Source organism: Falco peregrinus, chromosome 5 (assembly GCF_023634155.1).
Source record: "Falco peregrinus isolate bFalPer1 chromosome 5, bFalPer1.pri, whole genome shotgun sequence".
Taxonomy (NCBI): Eukaryota; Metazoa; Chordata; class Aves; order Falconiformes; family Falconidae; genus Falco; species Falco peregrinus.
The window spans coordinates 5,692,420-5,711,959 of NC_073725.1; the positions used below are offsets into that span (position 1 = coordinate 5,692,420).

The window sequence follows — 19,540 nt, forward strand, 5'->3', positions numbered from 1 at the left end:
AACCCCACCACAGGGTAGAGGAGCACGGAGCCATCTCATTGCAGACTAGTGTGCTTGGGTGCCTGTAGAGGATGCGCAGAGAAGCAGGGCTAAGTCCCTGCCCCTCCCCAGAGAAGCTCTGCCTTTGGGAATGATGCTAACATGTGCTTTTGTACATGACAAGAAACATACTGGAATGAGTCCGACCAAAAAGCCGTGAAGATTGTGAAGGGACTGGAGCACGTCTCCTGTGAGGAAAGGCTGAGTGAGCTGGGACTCTTCAGCCTGGAGTGGAGGCTGAGTGATGATCTTGTAAATGTATATAAACACCTGAGGGGCGGGTGCAAAGAAGATGGAGCTTCTGGGCTCTTTTCAGTGGTGCCCAGTGACAGGACCAGAGGCAGCAGGCACAAACTGAAACGCAGGAGGCTCTGTCTGAACATCAGGGAACACTGTTTTACTGAGCACTGGCGCAGGGAGTGCAGTCCCTATCCTTGGAGATATTCAAAAGCTGTCTGGACATGGTCCTGGGCAACTGGCTTTAGATGTCTCTGATTGAGCCGGGGGGTTGGACCAGGTGACCTCTGGAGGTCCTTTCCAATCTCAACCATTCTGGGATTCTGGGATTCTTCCACACATCTGAGGCCACAGGGATGACAGACTGCTGCTCAGCAGTGGCTGCAAATTTCAGCAATGGGTTGTCCTTTACCTCTTCATCTATGAAAATGTTAAATAAACCAGGCTCCTAACTGTGACCCTGTAATTCCTGACTACTAGCTATTTAATATTTGGTTACCTTTCATCAACAAATTTGTTGGTCTCAACTCAACTTTCAAGTCCAGACAATTTGCCCCTGTCCATTTTTGAAAGATCCTGTCATACAGTAATACAATTCAGAAGTCAGCTACAATCTTCATATTCACTATTTCTTCAAAATTATTTGGTTTAATGATACAGATTTTATCATTAAGACACTTGAAAAGCCACATTCCAATTTGAATTGTGCCAAAAACAATAATATGGGAGAAAAAGTCCTGTCCTACTGAAATAAATGGTAAAATTTCCATTGACCCCAGAAGCACTCAGGTTTTTTTACTTGCTTAAGATAGCAATCATGTTCAGGTGGCACAACTCAAGTCAAAGATGTAAATAAAGATGTGTGCATGCATCAAAAATATCCACTGCAGTTTTTCTCCTTTATATTCAGAAAAGTACAATACTTCTCAGGTCTGCCATACAGCACAGCTGATGGACATGCCCAATGCTGACAGTTTTCCCCATAGAGGTAAGGAAGTCCATGGGAAGAAGAATTGCTTTCAATATCTTATGCTTTTTAGTAAATACTTCGGCAATATTCTTTTAGTACAGTACAATTTGTTAGCCTTTATGGCATGCAGTAAATTAATAAGAACAACACATTGATTTTTATTACTTTAGTTAGAAAGATCACAGCCTTCTCAATGTAACTGAGCAACTGTAAATTACTGTTAACAACTACATGAGAGAGAAGGAAGTGGAAAAGTCACCTCCACATTGATGACTGCTTGCTATTCTTCCTTTGTGGGTTTTGGAAAGGGAAGCTTTTGAATAAAATAAATAAAATAAAGGGGAGAGTAATGGATTAGAAACCTTGTACCTCTACCAGGGCTACTGAGGACTTCGTAGCTCACCATCAAAGGAATTCATTACAACTAGCAGGATTGTCAGCCATTATGTTAAAATACATTTTTCATGAATGCAAATGTATTTCGAAATCTTCTAAAATCCAGGGTCATAAAAACAAGCCCCCACAGAGAACAGTTTTACAATCAAGTTAATATATCTTGTTCCCACAATAGTAACCTGGTTAGCTCCATAAGAATACAAAGCTAGCCAGGTGTTGGGACTCCTCTATTAGAAAAAAATACTGTTTAGGCCAGTATCAGTATGCTTCCCAGAGTAAGCATTTACAACATGCAGAGTATGGTCACAGACACGACATTTCACCAAACAGAAAATACATTTCAGTGTGGATCTCAGTTTGGAGGACATTAAGAGAATCCCCACAGAAGTCCATGAATGTGCTTGGATACAAAATCAATGTCAGTAAGAAGAGGCTCACGCTGCTGGAAGGCTAAGGTTTGCAATCCCACACTGATCTGATGTGGCACTGGTATTTCTTAATTGTTACAGTAACAGAGGTTTACAGCAGCAGTGAAAAATCAGCTCTTCTGAAAGGATGTACAGGATCTGTCTACACCATCAGTAGAAGCAAACCTGGAAAGCTACGCAGTTGCTTTTGAGGAGCCAGTGCCCACAGTATGGGTCTTATATTTGGAGATTTCTCCAGACCAGCTGCAGTCTGGTCCAGTGCACAGAAGGCCCATCAGCAAGTCAGGCCTGAGAGAGACCTTGGAGCACCTTCCTAGTTCCGTAGCTTCATCTGAAAGAAAACCCCACTCGCGTACTCTGGGATTGCTCTGCAACGTGGATCCAAGTATGGTAAAAGGATACAGTCAGAATATGCGCTGTAAAGCAGGTTCCTGCTCTGGACTACATCACCGGCTTAGGCATAGCCTTAAAGGCTGGTATTGATGCAGCTGCTTTTGAAAAAGTGAGAGGACATGTATGCCAACTTGGTCAAAAAGCCAATTCAAGGAGCAGGAGCAAGGTACAAGGTATGGAAACAAGAGTAAATGTGGCAACATAAAATCCAGCCTCCTTAATGACTTCAAGAGTGATTTGGGAATCGCTCTTTAAACTGACTATACAGCATGTGTAACATCTGTGTGAGTATCAGGGGCTGCAAGGTACAAGAGAAAAAGCAAGTGCGGTTCCAATAGAGCAGGAGAGCCAAGGGAGACAAAACATGCTAGTTAACAAGGAAAAAGGAAAACTATCGCAATCGCTAGAGCGTGATCACATGCTGCCTTTTAGGGATGAAAATGATTTGCCTCTGTGGATGGTGTTTGGGGTCAAAGACAAACATATTCAGGTGTGATGGAAGAAGTGAGAAGACCACAGGACAGAGCAGCTATGGGAAGAGGCAAACGAGAGACACCTTTTACAGACTGTGATCTGGAGGCAACAATAAAGGAGAACTGCCAAAGAGGGAGAACTGGGAAGCAGCAGCAAGAGAATCAACAGAAAAGTCAGGTTTATACAAACTAAACAAAAGACATTTCTTTGTCCACCTTGGAAGTGACATGAAGCAGTATGAGAAGATACAGGCATCTAGGAAGTGGCTGAAGACAGAAGAGGGTTCCAGAAAGCTCAGAAAGATGCAGGTACTGCTGGACGTGTGGGACAGCTGATGTGTGAAGCCATGTGTGTCCCTAAGCCCACTGCCGCCCCTGGCTGGGCTCCGGTGGTTGGTAGGAGTTGGGCTGGAAGGGAAGGCGGCGGTAGCTGCAGAGCTCAGGGGTCTGGCACAGCAACAGAGGATGTCCCACCTTGGAACACAACTTCGTCCTACCACATTCTACTCTTTGCCTGCGGCCATACTCAGCACCCAGGGCATCAGAAAAGCAAGCCCCGCACTGCTTTGCAATTCACATTGCACAGACGTGGTCCAAAGTGGCTAGAGACAAAATAATTTTCTGCCTGCTATTCATATCCTTAAGCATAAGATTTTATTATGGCTTGTTGGATAGCTATGTATTTTACCAAGCCCTTTAAAATAATTCCAAGAATTTGACACATTGGTTTCCAAGAAGAGAGCAAAAAATTCCAGAAGGTGTTTTACATGCTGTGAAATTGCAGGTTCTTTCCTTTGTTCTAAATTTACTAGTAATTAATTTCCTCTAGCAATCCCATATTTGAATCTTGGCACTATAAAACTGAGGGGCTGAACACAAGCCTTCAAAGGCAGACGGCTGATGGGCTAATGCAGAATGCCCTGTAATAATGTAGATTTTATTTTTTGAGGAAGTGTTTGGGTAATGTTCTTATCATAGCCTAAGTGAAAAACTAGCATCTGGCTGATGAAATAAATAAATGAAAACCAACGAGGGATTTACAGGGAAGAGTTTCTAACTATATTTAGCCTGGCTGTGAAAATGATATGTATTTTCCTCATTCCAGCCTTCCACCCTATGTTTTCAGGCACAAAGACACTAACCTAAGTTTACTTTCCAAGCAAAAGGGAACACAAAATGGAAAGAGTGTAAGCAGTGAAAAAACAGATTCATAACATTTTTCACTGTTACTAGGGTAAGGCAGAACTACATGATTAATTTTCCTGTGTCTAACACGGATATTCTGTTTTAAACCACACATATCTACGTTATACCCTTATTTGTATACCTGTCACCCCAAAGTTTGTGAGATCATTAATACGGAAAGAATCTAGTCTATCATTTTTAAGACCTTTCCAGCTGCAGCAGGTTTGCACTGAAACTGCTCACGCTGGTTTCAGCAATATTTTGTGGGTTTTTCCCCTTTTGATATTTTTGTCTACCCATCAGAAAAAGTTGCACTTTTGCTGCTTTCTTGATTCAGAAGAAAAGCAAACCGTTGGCCAGGCTGAATTCAGTTGAGAAGTAATGCACTTTACAATGTAAAAGACACCGAAGCACTGTAGCTGTAGTTCTTCTGTACTCCAGGGTGAATCTCACCATCTGCTGTGCCTGTGACTGAGACTGACCTCCCTTTGTATTAGGCAAAAGTAATTGCGGGGATCAAAAGAACTTTAAATGGGGAAAAATGTAAGTGCCAAATGTGCAGGCTGCACCCAATTTCTGCACACAAACCAGCAAGCATTCATGAGGCATTCATTTCTATTCAAAAGTGATGAGTATTTTACAGCCTAGTGAAACCCTCTTCAGTGAACGCTTCAGCTCTGGGTTCCTTGTCCCACAGACACAAGTGTCTGCTTCCCTGCCCTCTCCCATCAACGTTCTTTATCCAGCCAAGGACGAAAGCCACCAATGAGCACAGAGAAGTAACGCTTCTCCAAATTTGCAAGTATGAGATATTTTTCTAATTCCCACACTCCGGCACTAAAAAGGCTCAGCAAACATGCCAGACTGCCCGTCACCAGCTGCCTGTTACCATCTATGTAGAGGAAAAGCACTATTTCCAAATCCGGATCCTGCCCCTTCTCACAAAGCAATTTTCTACTGAGATTTCTAACTAAAAGGAACCCAGTAGCTTTCCTGCAAGTAAATAGCTCGTTAAGGCTGGAATAGGGTTTGTGTGCAAAGACTGTCCTATGCAAATCAGAGCTGATGAGCACTTAACTAATCTGTTTACAGACCAGAGCTGCTGGGCAGGCCTCAGCGATTTTCTATCAAAGCAAAGACCCATTCTTTATGGGCATCTGGTTGTCCCTGAATTGGTAGTTTAAGCATATACCCTTGCTTCAAAGAAAGATCAAAGGATTTATTACTTCTAAATGAGTGCATTATTTCCACTTACTACTTTCTTGTTTGCAATGTGTTATTAACAGCACCATGGCAGGGTTACCTTAAGACCTGAGTTTCTCATAGATTCCTGAGTGTGATTTTAGATGTTATATGTAGCCTGTAATACACAGGCTGTTACATAGATGGAGAAGGAAGTAAAATATTAGCAAACAGATGAGAACATCCATTTGTGGAAAACGGATTAAGAAAAACCCAGCAAAGCAAATCAGCTATGTTTTAATACAAGAAAATGGCTATTTTTCATCATTACTGTAAATGTAAACAATGAGCCTGATTCAAAATGACAGCCACAGGTCAGTGGACAGAGCCAGTTTTGGCTCCTCTTCATATGAAAAGAAACACACATTGCTCCTGCTCTCAGAAAAAGCTGAGATACCACAGTCACGAAGTAGCACAACAACCAGTTCAATGAACAAATTCCTATTACCCCATAAATGCCTGCCATCCCCATCCTTTTGGCTTACTGTTTATAGCTCCGTTTACTTATTAAGTCTGGAAGAAACAAGGGAGACACATTCATTATGTGCTTTCTGGCACTACTGGGAGCACACGGAAAGCAAGTAAGACCTAACATCTTATTTTCAGGCACACTGAAGGCCTACAGTCAGCTCGGGCACAGCACTGGAAAAAGGAATTTTTGGGAGGAAGCACAGAAGTAGATTCCAGGCAGCCAGGGCCAAGGCAGACAAAGCTGCCAAAACTAGAGCCACAAGCAGCCCCAGGGAGAGTTTGGAGAGGCTGGTGTGATATTTATTGCTCAGACGGCAGAGCTGGGTGGTGCGATGCGGGACAGGAACTGCATTCTGCTGGCTGTGACTTTAGTGGTGGTGTCTAGTGATGTCTGCGGACTCGATGTCTCCATCTTTATCATGCTGCCAGAGGAAGCAGATTGCAGTTCCCTTATCTATTTTACAAGGAACCACCTTCCCCTGATAGACCTAGCAGGTCACATAGCACAAGATGCTGCTCACTCTTCTATTAATCACAGACTCTGTTTGCACCCACATAAGCTAACACAGTTATCTACCCAGGGACAAGCAGAGGAAAAAAAGTCAGAGCAATAGAAGGTGAGTACAGCATCCAGTGGCTTTCAAGTGAGAGTAACATGTTGGCATCAGGTCCTGTGACCTACCTTAGCAGTGTTTTCCTCTCCTCCTGATAGGGACCAGAAATCAGCTATTTCTAAGCACAAACAGCAAATGTAGCTCTAACACAGTCAAATGCAGGAGAAAAATAATCAGCTCACATACTGTGGGCTCCTGGTGCCACGCAATACGTAGGTTCAAACAAGGCAGAGCTTGTATGACAACCTTGTACGTAGAAATGGAGAGGAATCCAAGCATATCCGTGTGTCTGAAGCTCCAGCTTCTATCACCAGTGAGTGGCTGAAGTTAGTCTTTTTTGCGGACTGCAGACTGACAGCAATTACACACCACCAAGGGGACTTGTCCTAAGCATTGTACAAACAGAGGAAGAAACAACAGGGCACAGGCTGCCAAGAAGATGCTGTAAAACAGATAACATTTACAACACCCAATGCATTAGCCTACTAAATATTTGTCACAGAAAGCTTCCAAGCTTTATAGTCACGGAATAACATGACTGGAAAGCAAAAATGGCTTACTATTGCTAGCCACAAACCAGCCAGTTTAGGTACTGGAAACAGCGTGTCTACACAGCACTGCTGCCCCAGTATTTACCCAGTGTCCCAGCAAAGCCTCTGGGACTAGAGAGCTGCGGATATGCAAACAAGCTAGCTTACAGCTGGGTCAGGTATGCCTGCAACCAGTGATCACAGCCCAGTTAACGCTGTTAAATCATTTGGAAGAAAGCACTCAGGACAAAGTAGGCAGCTCCGAGATTTTAAAAAGTATTTCTTAAAATAATTTACTTCCCACATCACTTGCTTCCCTACAGCTGTTGGTGCTCTAAGTTGCCCGCATAAATCCAAGCTAGTTTTGTCATGCGTCTCAAACTGGAAGGCAGACAGCAGCAACACTTGATTCTGGCCAAATAAAGCTTATATCTGACCACATTTGAAGTCTATTACTTTTGTTTTACTTGTCTGGTTTCTCCTTTGAATTTCAACAAGACAAAATACAATTTCTTTTCTAAAAATACTGTAAGGACTGAAATGTATTGTACCAATATTTGCATTTCTTTCCAGGGTAGCTGCATTTCAGGTACCTGCAAACTTACCTTTTAACAGTTGCATTTCAGTTGTTTTTGTCCAGTGTTCCAAGTCTTTTTGAAAATGGTGAACTTCATAAAACATATGTTAGCACATTTATTATCTCCGTAGATAGCATTTACTTTAACAAACAGAACCCTGTCACCACTAATGGAGCTCAGTAAAACTAAATGAAGAAACAGACTGAGTTATCTCTGACCTCAAATGAAAATCCAGACCTCATTTCAGGGTCAAGGTCAAAAGGAAGAGTTGGGTGTAAATGCAAAAAGAGCCAGACGGCTTTTAATTATACAGTAGTTATTATGAGACATGCAGTACTTCAGAAAGGTTTATCCACCTGTTTCAATTTACCCCAAGTGCTCACAATCCATAATGAATGTCAAAACCAAAAAAAAAAAATCACTGCCATATGGATGCCTAGGTCCATGTCATACATCTACTGAACACACCAATCATAAAAATACTCATTCTCTGTCCACCTAAGAAAACTTTGTAACTGTTGCTATTATTCTTATTGGGAAAAAAATTAATGTGTAACTGTACCAGCAGGCAGGATGGGTTCTGATGAATCACATATAGAAAGCAACAAATCTTAAAAATAACAGTAGCCTTTAAAGACCATACATCTATTATGCTGTCGCACAGAATGCTAAAGCCATCCTTGCTACTGAAAGCTCGAGCTTTTCAAAGGCACTGTTCATTCTAGTTCATAGACATTGAACTAAATTTCTCCCACTATTGAAATATGATTTTTCAATTTTGCAAGGCTTGCAGTAAGTGCTAAGAACTTGCTACTGAAGCCAATAAAAAGGCTTCCCCTCTGCAAGTCCCCTAAACTCAAAGAGGGTCTTAGCAAACCTTTAGTCTAACATACTGCAGAGAACCCTAGCTCCACATCTTGTGTAAGTGCATCAAGAAAATGCAACAGAGGTTTCTAAACTGCTTCAAAGTTTCCACAACTTATTAGCCAGCCTTGTGAAGACAGGCAATATTCTCAACTTTTCTTGAGAAAAGCAGAAATACATCTGTTTTTATATGAAGGAAGAGAAGATGATGATGATGATGTAAAGACAAACTGAAAGTAACAGGTATCACTACTGATCAAGTTAGTACCTTCAGAATTGTGCCTGGATAGATTTGGTCTTACAAATCAAGCTGGTGGACTGAAAACATAGAAAAACATCTATTGCATAAGTACAGTAGCCCTTGCGTGATGGTAGCCATTCTCCACTAGCTCCAGGGGTGGCCCCAGTCTTTCTGCTCCACAAACTGTTTAATAAAAACCTGTGGCAAAGACCTGTAAGATTTAAGCAGCTGAAGAGATGGGTAGCTCTGTTCTCAGTGCTGTGGTTTAACCCCAGCTGGCAAGTAAGTACCACACAGCCCCTTGCTTACTCCCCTCTCACCCAGTGGGACAAAGAGGAGAATCAGGGAAAAAAGGCAAAACCTGTGGGTTGAGATAAGAGCAGTTTAATAACTGAAGTAAAATATACTACTGCTACTACTAATTGCAATGAAAAGGTCCATAACAGAGAAAGGAATAAAACTCAAGAAAAACAAATGATGCCCAATTATTCTCAAACTGCATCCAAAACACAGCACTGTACCAGCTACTAGGAAAAAATTAACTCTATCCCAGCCAAAACCAGGACACTCAGGCAGGCAAGGACAGCAGCTGCTCTGTCCCCCATAGCATCTCTCTCATCCACTGTGGGACAAGGCTGGGATGGAGATCGGCAATACCAACTGCAGCAGCTTGTGCTGGCTCCTTCCTCTCACAGCCACCACTCCAGCTTATCATATTCCTGATGCCAGTAACGTGGCACAAACCCTGCCAGAGGGATGTGCTCGAGCAACGCTAGAGCTGCCTCTCGGCCACAGCTGCACTGGAATCACACGGGCGCTCAACACACTCTGTGAAATCTTGGCAGTATTGTACTTAATGGCAGAATTCCCATTGATTAAAGCAGAGCCAGAATACCACGTATAGTACTTGTACTTGGTCAGAATACCTCCTCTTCCTCCTGAGGCTTGTAAGAACCATAAATAAAGTTAAAGCAATATAGTACTCAGCAGTTTTAATAGAAGGCCTCCTCTGTTAAACGACCACCAAAAATAGTTGCTTAAGACAGATTATACTGAATCATAAATGAGAGAAGGCTGCTTAAGATTTTTTTTTAAAACCATCACTACTTTTATTGGTTGTCAATGTTTTCCTGTTAGTCAATAAATGTATTTGATATAGGTGAGTTTCCAAAGTAAGCATGATGGGAGGGCTAGTTTAACATTCTAACTAATTTAAAAAGAGGTTACCTCAAGTTTCCCTTTGGGACATTCGCAAAATATGCAGTTAATTTGTTGCACCTAATTTGTGTGTATGTACTGGGAGGTAATTAGTGTAGAAATTAAACCAATTTTACAATCTTTCTGTTCAACTCAACAAATTAGTTTTCAACACCTGTTTCTGGCAGTGACAATAGTTTAATACTTGCCTGATTTCCATAGACCAGAAGTATACAGCAAGTAAAAGATACATTAAATACATATGCACGTGCAGAATGGCCATAGCTAGTATGAATACTACCACCACCATATGTATCCGGTCACACAGTATTTGCTTACAGAATTAGGAAAAAAAAAAGTGTATTCTAATATAAACTGTGTTACTAGCTTCAGGTATTGGACATCATTAAACATTTCAAGGCACTTTCCATAATAAGACATGTTTAAAAAGTTGTTCCTAACTTTGCCAAACTAACTGGTTGTTTTAAAACTTTACATGCTGGATGTCTGCCCTGAAGCTGGTTTGTGTGTGGGTTTTTTTTTTTTAGGTTTTTTTTTTTTTTTAATTTCAGCCAAAATCCTCCTCCAAGAAGGAGACCACAGAGCATTGTGTTGGTTTGCCAAAACAGCATTCTGGCAGCCTTTCCTCCAACTTGAGCACCCCATGCTTTGAAGCAGGAATTTAAAATTTGATCAGAGGTTGTGGGGGAGGAGAAATCAACTCCAGGAAGCCTAAGCTACAAGCCTTTGTGAGAAACACAAAAATAACAATGAAGTTTCCACACGCTTAAGGGAGACTTTATGATTTCAGAAGCTACAAGCTTCAAAGAGTGTGTCTTGCTGAGCAGAGTCTCTTCCCTCATGTGTCCCAACATTTATGTGTGCATATAATGTCTTCAGAAAAAAAAGATTATGCTTCCTGCAAGCCCAAGGTTACAGGTAAACCAGAGTTACCAGTAAACCGAGGGTTACCAGCAAACACATTCAGAGAAAACCCTGCTACAGGCTGGGGTGGACAGTAGAAGAAAGCGTCTCTCAGCAGTCCTGCTGATGCCAGCCAGGTCTCCAAGTCAAGTATACAGGAGACAAACTTAACCAGGACTCTCCTACAACTCCTTACCTCATTCGTTGTAAAACTTCCAAATGAACACGGATCCTACTGGCAAAAACATCCTTCACTACTTGACCCCAAATTCATTATGAGACTAGATCCATCCTGTGTCTGTGTGGCAGGAATCACAGAATCACAGGTTGGTCAGGGTTGGAAGGCACCTCTGGAGATCACCTGGTCCAACCCCCTGCCAAAGCAGGTTCACCTAGAGCAGGAATTCCATAGGAAAAGATGTTGTAGCATGTGATCTTGTTATTAAAGCTTGAACCATGCATCTGCAACTATGGTTCCATGTTTCTGTGTCTTCCAGCACTTCAGGGGTTGATTTTGCAATTCTAATAGATTTTACTGTAGGTAGTTTTGTATCTGATTTCTGAATGAATGCAATCTTGTAGAAACAGTAGTTTTATCAAAGGAGAGACAAAACAATTTTTTAAAAGTTAGATTGTTTCCAGCAGTCCTATATTCATGTATAACATTCATGAGCCCCAAACCCCTGAATTACCTAGAATGTCAAACAGTTTTCAAAGAAAACTGAAAGAACAGATCAACCAGTACTGTTTAATGACTTTTGTATGATGTTACTAATGTCTTAAAATATATTGTCCAAGTTCTCAGAAGGTTATTCACAGACTTCAGCTAATTCAAGCACATGATTTTGTTACTCAAATGTGCATATATAACAGGATCCATCATACAACCAAAATAGGAATGTAAACGCGTAATTGACCATGAAGCCTAGAGCCTGCAATTAAGTCTGAATGTGAGTAGTTCTAGCGAAATCAACATGAGTATTTATATTCATAAAGCCAAGTGTGTACCTGTACTTCTGCAGACCAAGGAGATGGTCAATGGTTACAGTAATACATATGTAAATATATTACCATCTGCATTTCAGAGAGCTCTTGACAAGCTTGGTTTTGCAAGACAACCTGTAGAAAACCAAGCACATTAAAATATAAGACAAATTAGTATAAGCTTTAGGTTAAATGTGTGTGTTAAATGTGTTTGCACCAAAACAAAAAGCAGTAATCATACAGCAAATATTTACCAGCATAGATTTTTATTTCTTTTCAAAATAATGGGGTTTGTTTAGATTTAAAATACTTTAGTAATTGCCTAAAACAAATGTACAGTTTGTTAGAACTTCTGGTAAGTGCTGTTCTTGAGTTTTGAAAATGTGTGACAGAATACAAGAAAATACAAAATTGAGTTAGCAAAATACAATAATGGAGCTTTACAAGAGGGACACACATTCTATGTTATTTTAACTAAGTCTATCAGGTAAACATGCTGTAACAGCTCTCCACGTAGAAATGCCTGCCTATAAACTTAATCTGCAACCTGAATCCCAGGAAAAATTCACTACTGAACCAATTCAAGGCTAGTAGGTCAAAGGAAAAAAATAATTAATTTCAAGCTGTGTTTCTTCATTGAATAAATTTTCCCTTTTTCCATAAAGTATTCTTTTTTCATTTTAATAGATTGATATATATCATAAAATCACTATACAACATTGTCTTACTATTGAAGATTCACCTAAGTTTGTAGCCATAATGTAAGTTACTTTATATGCAAACAGTTAAGTGTTTCATAAAAAAAATATTTATTTATTGCATCTAGTCAAAAAAAAAAACTTTGATGGCTCTTAAAATAAATCACTGTGTGGCTAATTGCCAAACAATCCCTTCCTTCCTCTGGCTTGCTTTTTCAAGAACTATGAAAAAACCCTGGAGTTCTTTGTGATCTAGACAACCAAAGATTAGTCTGTATGGGATCAGGATGCACAGTACTTGATTAAACCCACATACTTCTCAAATGAACTATAAGGATAAAAAAAATGTGGTTTGTTATTGTGCCCATTTCCAAAGGACAGCTCACAAGGTTTCCTCCTCACGTAAAAACTGGAACACAGCTGAGAAGTCTTTCAGGGCATAGCCTTTTGCACACATCATTCTGTAGATCTGATGTGCCTGGGATCCCAAAGGAACTGGTGTCTTTGTGTTGGTGGCAGAAATCTGGGCCAAGCCAAGATCCTGTGGGGAGGGAGAAGAGGGAGGAAGAGGGCAGACAGGAAGAAAGGAAGGAAAGAAAAAGTCAGGGGAGAAACAATAAGGATATAAATACCCATGTACATATTATAGGTTATTTGGCTTCCATTGTGAAGATAACTCTACTAACAACAAACACAATATTTCAGCCTCAAAATTTCAGTCTTAGGAGAAGGGAGTCTTGTTTAGTTTTTCATTTTTAGAACAGTAACTCAATGTTATTCAACACAAAACCACCAAACTTTGAAAGGCAGGCAACTGCCTTCAGGACAAGAGGAACTGTAAGATTCTAGATCGCTATATAACCTGGTAGCAAGACTCAGACTTTTTCCCCACTTTGTTATGTCATTTCCAAATATAAAATTGCCCTGGCTATTCACTTAAGCATTTCACATAGGTTCTGATGGCATCATTTTCTTGTTCGGGCAAAAGGACTTCTTTCTTTCTAAAAACAGGTTAAAAATCAAGCAGGAGGAATTTGAATAACAACAAAATTGAAGCCAATCAGCATGCATACATTTACTGTAACGTGACCAGTTAATATCAAAATTTGTGAATATGAATGGTTTGCAGCCTAACTGGAAAGATGTATTTAAAGGTTCCTTAGGGACTGTCCTGGGTCTGCTACAACTCAAAGTTTTCTCTAATGACTGAAGATAAAGGGATACAGAGAATAATTCTACTGCATTTTTAAACACTAAATTTGGGGCAAAAAAAGGAGAGGAGGTTGCAAACAGGATGAATTTGTAATCTGTCCTGCAAGAGTCCTTGGTCAAATACAGCTATAATCTGAAATAAATAGGACGAAACTCAAAGGCAAGTACCAGGTGATAACCATAGTTAGCTACAAATAGTCAGCTGCGTGCGTGCTGAACAGAAATGGCAAGCTAGGCTGGAGGATGTCTTGAATTCTAAGCTGAATCAGACATGAAACCAGCCAAAGAAGGAAAAGCTAACAAGGGCCTGGATGTATAAACAAAGCTCTTGTCTAAGTATGAAAGTAATGCCTGCACTCAAGGTTGCCTTTATAAGGTCTTGCTAATGAAATAAATGTTGTGGTCTACATTTCAAGAAAGTTGCAAAAGAACCTCTCAGGTGTTACTAGAAAGTGCCTGGATTTTCTGTCCATCCAAGACTATGGTGGTTTATTAAATTTGCTGTGGTTTTATTTAAAAAAAAAATAAAAATCTTTGATACAGAAGAACTGAGAGACTGTAGTACTGCTGAGAGCACCTTTGGCTTCTCAGGGATGACTTACAAGACAGGTCTTTACTTTGTGTGTCTGGATTTGAATTAGCACAAGGAAATTCAAGATCTTACTCTACTCCCTAAATGTCACTTTGATCTGTAAATCGGCTCTATAAAGGTCATTCTGATACAAATCAGAATTATAGTTACTCTTCCTATTACCCTCAAATGACTTCAAGATCTAGCAAAATGGGAAAAACATACGTATCAGATGTCACACGATCCAAAATATTCTTCACCTGCATCAGGGCAGATCATTCCTTCTTGTGTAGCAATTCTGTTGAAAGACTGATGACCTGACAAATCTAGAAAGTTATCTTAGCCTCACATGCAAGAAGATATTCCATAATGTATTCCTAGCCTCTTCTAAATCCTCTTTGTGAAATCTGTTGCCATATTATCTATTTTATTAAACTCCAAACTAGTGAAGGTGCTTGGTTTTGGTAGAGGTGATGATGATTTATTTCTCTCTGAAGGGGCATTCACAGAAGCAATCCCTGAAAATTCTGAACAGACTGCTAGCACAAATACAATTTCATAAAGCACACCACTTTAGTAATGAAACTCTGACTCCAAGATGGTTGAAACATCAGAAAATATCTCAATAATTAAATGGACAAGGACTCCTGACTCTGAAGCGCAGGAAGGTTGTTTTGGTTATTTAAATACCATTCTACAAATTAGAGCTTTGAAGGAAACAAAAATAATACGAAAAGTAAGTAAAGTTTATCTTTAACTTCAAGTTGTAAAGTATTTTGCATCTTTTCTCTTGAGGTTGGAGATTCCTAAAGTGAAAATAGTACAAAACAGCTCTGAAAGAAATCTGCCCTTTGCTGACCTTTTTGGAAAAGTGAAAATCAGAGCATAGTTTATGGCTCCTTTCATACTCTTTGGAACTGACAACACCTTCCAGATGTATCACTGTACTGAGTATTCTGACCACTTTTTCTCAGCTTGGAATAGGGAAACAGATTCTTTTTCAGAATATGCTTCCAATGCTCACTTTGAAAATATGTTTCCTCACATTTATTTTGCATATGACATAAATGAAACTGCCATTTGGAATAAAGCTCAAAGGCTGTCTCAACATGACTCGAGAATATTATGATACAAATTGAGCTCTTCTCGGGATTCAAAGATGACATTTAATTAGCCACTGTGTTGTGAGTGAAAGATAGAACTTCTGGCCTGCAATGCCTCGAACACAAAGATGGCGAGGGGAAGTAAACTAGATCTTTTAAATGCAAAATCTTTAGAGCAGATTTCTCATGAAGCTGACTAAAGTCTATGTTTCGATATCAGATTTCAAGACTGAAGAGATTTTCAGAGGTGTCTGACAAACTTTTCTGTCCCAGACACTTAAAATAAGGAACACCTGGCTTTGTTTGACAGATCCACTGCTGAAAAAATATTTTTAAGAAAGCCTTTGACTTCTACCATATCTGATAAGTGAGCAGTAACTTGAAGTTCGGTAACTGTGTTTAGTGACTGTGAGTCACTCTTAGATATTTTCATGGTGGAGTATTTTCTTCTCAACCTCCAGGTTGTTCCTACCTCTTTCTCCTTTGCATATAGCTTTTCTTTTTTAAGTGGCAAAAGCATGCTCTGTATTTCCTAGGAAAAAAAGTCCCCGTCTCAAACAATTCACAAACTGCATGGTATGTCACATACCAAATGAAATGGACAGTAGCAAGTCTTTCCACAAACTAAGGAGCAGTGTCTTAAAAGAGGTCACCACTGCAACAAATAATACCCTGAACGTGATCAGCTGTCTTGGCTACTTACTCATTCAGGTAATCTTCTGTCTATATAGAATAACATAGCATTGTGCAAGCGGCATGAGAGAAATGCAGTGCTTTTCCTTCTTACTGAGGATTCCAGCCTAAAGAAGGCACTCTTCAGGACCGGCTGGAAGGCATAATCAGAAGAGGCGAACAGCAATTACAAACCTCTCTGAGGACCTCTCCTCTTAGTTATCACTGATGCTTTATAACCAGAAGATGGCAGTTTCAACAGGCACAAGCCAGGCTGCTATTCCTCTAATGAAAGGAAGATCTTTCAAGGCTGCTTCCAGAGGAGATGAAGATCCCTCTTAAAAGCAGACCAAAAGAAAAAACTCTTTACAAAGAAATTTAAAACGGAGGGAAGGAAATATGTGCCCGCATCTCATTTATACTATGAGGTTATTCTGGGTAAGAGTAAGAGTTATGAATCATGAGAACAGAGATTGCAGTGTTACACAGGGCACAACAGGCAGAACAGATTCTGGAAACGGCAGGAGCTTTAAGGCAGGGCCAAGATCAGGTTGCTTACCGCTACTCAATAGCCCAGCAAACTCCAAACAATAACCTAACACATTTTATAAATCAGTTATCTAAATAACACTTTATTGTCCCCTGTGTTCAGTGCTGCATACATGACGTAAAACCTGCTGCTTTCCCAGCATGTTTAAACACATCCTCAAAGAAATGAAAGCTCCTGGTTGTTGGTCTATAAATGTAAAATGTCGTAGGCTGACCACTGAGGGCTTTTGAGACATGCAGCATTAGCAAAATCTTTTGGTGTTACCACATGCAAAAATACTCTGGCCCACTCTGGACAGAATTTGGCTAATTCCACTGAATATGCAAATGCACCAATTGACATAAGTCAACTGCAAAATGACAGGAACAGTATCAGTAGGCAGGTATTACATACAGGAACTCCAGCACTGTGGAGATTTGCGTGAGTTTGATCACCAGCTCTGAGAATGTTGTTTTAGTTTTAACTGCTTAATTTCCATTGTACATGGAAGAGCTGAAAATGGCCAGATGGAGTTGGGAGTGCTCATAAACTGGTATGCCTAAAATCTGTCCTATATGAACTCAGGTGCCTCCCTCAGGACAGTATCCCTATGAAACTAATACTCAGTGCGAAATTATTTCCTGCATTTACATGCTTTGATGAAGGATCTCTTTCAGGGCTGGTTTTATAATTTACCTTAGGCAAGCATTGTGCTAAATGCAAAAGTAGTTCAAGAGTCACAGTTCTACAGCTCCTTCTTCTAACTGTGTCCTCACCAGTGGGATGCAGAGCCCTGACCTCCTTGCCTACTTTCCTCTGGCCTCTAAGAGTTTTGCTTTCATGACAACAGGGTGACTCAGGACAATGCTTTTCCTAGAACAGCCAAGAGCATGGCAGTAAGTGCACTCTCCTGGGATGGGATAGCTGTAGGTTACAACTTCTGAGTGCTGAGAAGGACCTAAACCCCAGATCTCCTACATCATGGACAAGTAATTTAGATTACTAGGTTATTACTCATAAGAAGCACTACTTCTGCTACCAACAAAGACGATACAGGAGAGCTCACAGGTGCAGATACCTGCAGAAAATAACTCTGCAATGGTGTGGGTTGTAACTTGTCTGCTTTCTGCATTCCAAATGGCCTTAGGCAGAAAGACAAGCACATAAGCAGCTGGTGTAGCAAAGAAGGGGATGCTAGAGGGCACGTCTGGAAGAGATTGGGCCCAAAATCTTAGATGTTTATGCCACTATTTGCACCTAATTAGGTCACCTGGATTTCCCCAAATCGCTTGAGTTTAGGCTCCTAAATTTTAGAGCAGTTATGCAAGAGGTACCTAAATGGCTTGCTGAATGCTTGCCATACACAGAAGTCCATAAGGACTCCTGGATTAAGACAGAACTCCAAAAGACAGTGCCTATAATCTCACTGAGTGGCTCAGCAGTAATAGTGGCTGGAAAGAGGCTGGCGGCTATGGAAAATCTCCCCACACAGCTCAGTAATTCAAGGCTACAGTAAGAGATCGGGTTCCCCTCTGTTCATGCACACATATTTCCCTGTAAACGTAATTTTTCACTGAGAAGAGAATTTGCTAGAAGCCCAGAAAGAAGCAACTGTACGTACTTTACATGCAAGTGTTATGTACCTTAGCCATAAGCGTTGTTCCAAAGCCACCTTGATAATTATTAGCAGATGGTACTCCTTCCATCACTCCAGGAACAGGGTTGTATGTGTCACTTGACCAACAGCGACCTGAGCTCATATTCAGGATTTTGGCCAGCAGCTTTGGGTCAAGGCCTAATCTGTCAAAGGTCAAGGAAGAGAAGTGTTAATGTCAAAATGCACAAGACACGGGTGACTTGTTTTATATCTTAGGACCCTACCGTAATTCTCTCCCTTTATTATATGTAAGTCATGAAAAATGACAGAGTATTGATATTGGGGGTAGGGATGCTGTATCTTAAATCAAAGAGCATCAATCCACCATTTAAGCACTAGGCTTTCAGAGCTTTTTTCCTTTTGCACTAAGCAAATCCCCTTCACCTAGCAATTCTGAAAGTGCAAGCAAAATAAAGGTCCTCTGAGAACAGCAGTTCCCTTGTATTTCAATTACTAAAAGGCATTCTCTGTTCTGCTACCTACTATGTCACATACTTGTTCTTCATATCAAAATTGTATTCTCTAAAGCTGAACAAATCAAAAAATTCACAAGCAAGTATGGCAGTGTGAAAGTACTTGTGTGATGTCTTTATACAGCAATGCTAGTGCATTTTTGATGTAAACAAGACAATGCAAATGATCCTGCTCTAATAATGTGAACAAAAATGCTACACTTACCCAAAAATATTACTATTGTATACACCTGTACATTCTTTGCTTTGCTATTATTAAATCTTCATTATATCCTCCTGCTTGTGGGGCAAGCCTGCCTCTCACTGTGAGATATGTTATCTATTCGCAAACATATTCTAGTTCTGGGTCAACTGTTGATAAGGTTACTGATTCTGATACAACAAAGCTTGTCCAAGTAGAAACATCGTTTGTTCTATCACGGAGCTGATGGCATAAACTGCTGCTCAGTGTAGACCCTGAAAGTTCTTCAATATTATAGGAAATTAACCCTCTTATGAATTCATATTTATGCTGATACTAAGTTGCAAGTGTAATTTTATATCAATCGCATTTATACCAACGACAAGCAGCAGCAGTTGTACAAATGTTCAGTTATACTCGTGACAAAAAGAAAAGCAATGGAATTATCTCCAGTAACAACCCAGGATGAGAAAAGGACATTGTAAAAGGAATATATCACAACCTTCTATAAAGGATTTTTGTAGAAGTCAACACTCTTTCCATTAGCTGTTACACCACAGATTCTTTGCCAATCTCCATAGCCATGGCGATCCTAGTACCACTTCCAATGCTGTAGCACTCAACATTTTAATTTGTAGGTGGGAAAAGTTCATTACCAATGGAAGAGTTGCTAAAATT

General features: G+C 40.3%; 1 protein-coding gene across 1 annotated transcript in view; it reads right to left on the bottom strand.

The window, feature by feature from the left end:
- Positions 1-12,013: 12,013 nt before the first annotated feature.
- Positions 12,014-19,540, bottom strand: part of HIBADH (3-hydroxyisobutyrate dehydrogenase) — an 84,931-nt gene continuing 77,404 nt past the window's right edge. The window contains exons 7-8 of the mRNA XM_055805732.1: positions 18,195-18,351; positions 12,014-13,005 (exon numbers count right to left, since the gene is read on the bottom strand). Coding sequence (XP_055661707.1) covers positions 12,847-13,005; positions 18,195-18,351 — 316 coding nt within the window. The 3' untranslated portion in view covers positions 12,014-12,846. The remainder of the gene's footprint in view (positions 13,006-18,194; positions 18,352-19,540) is intronic.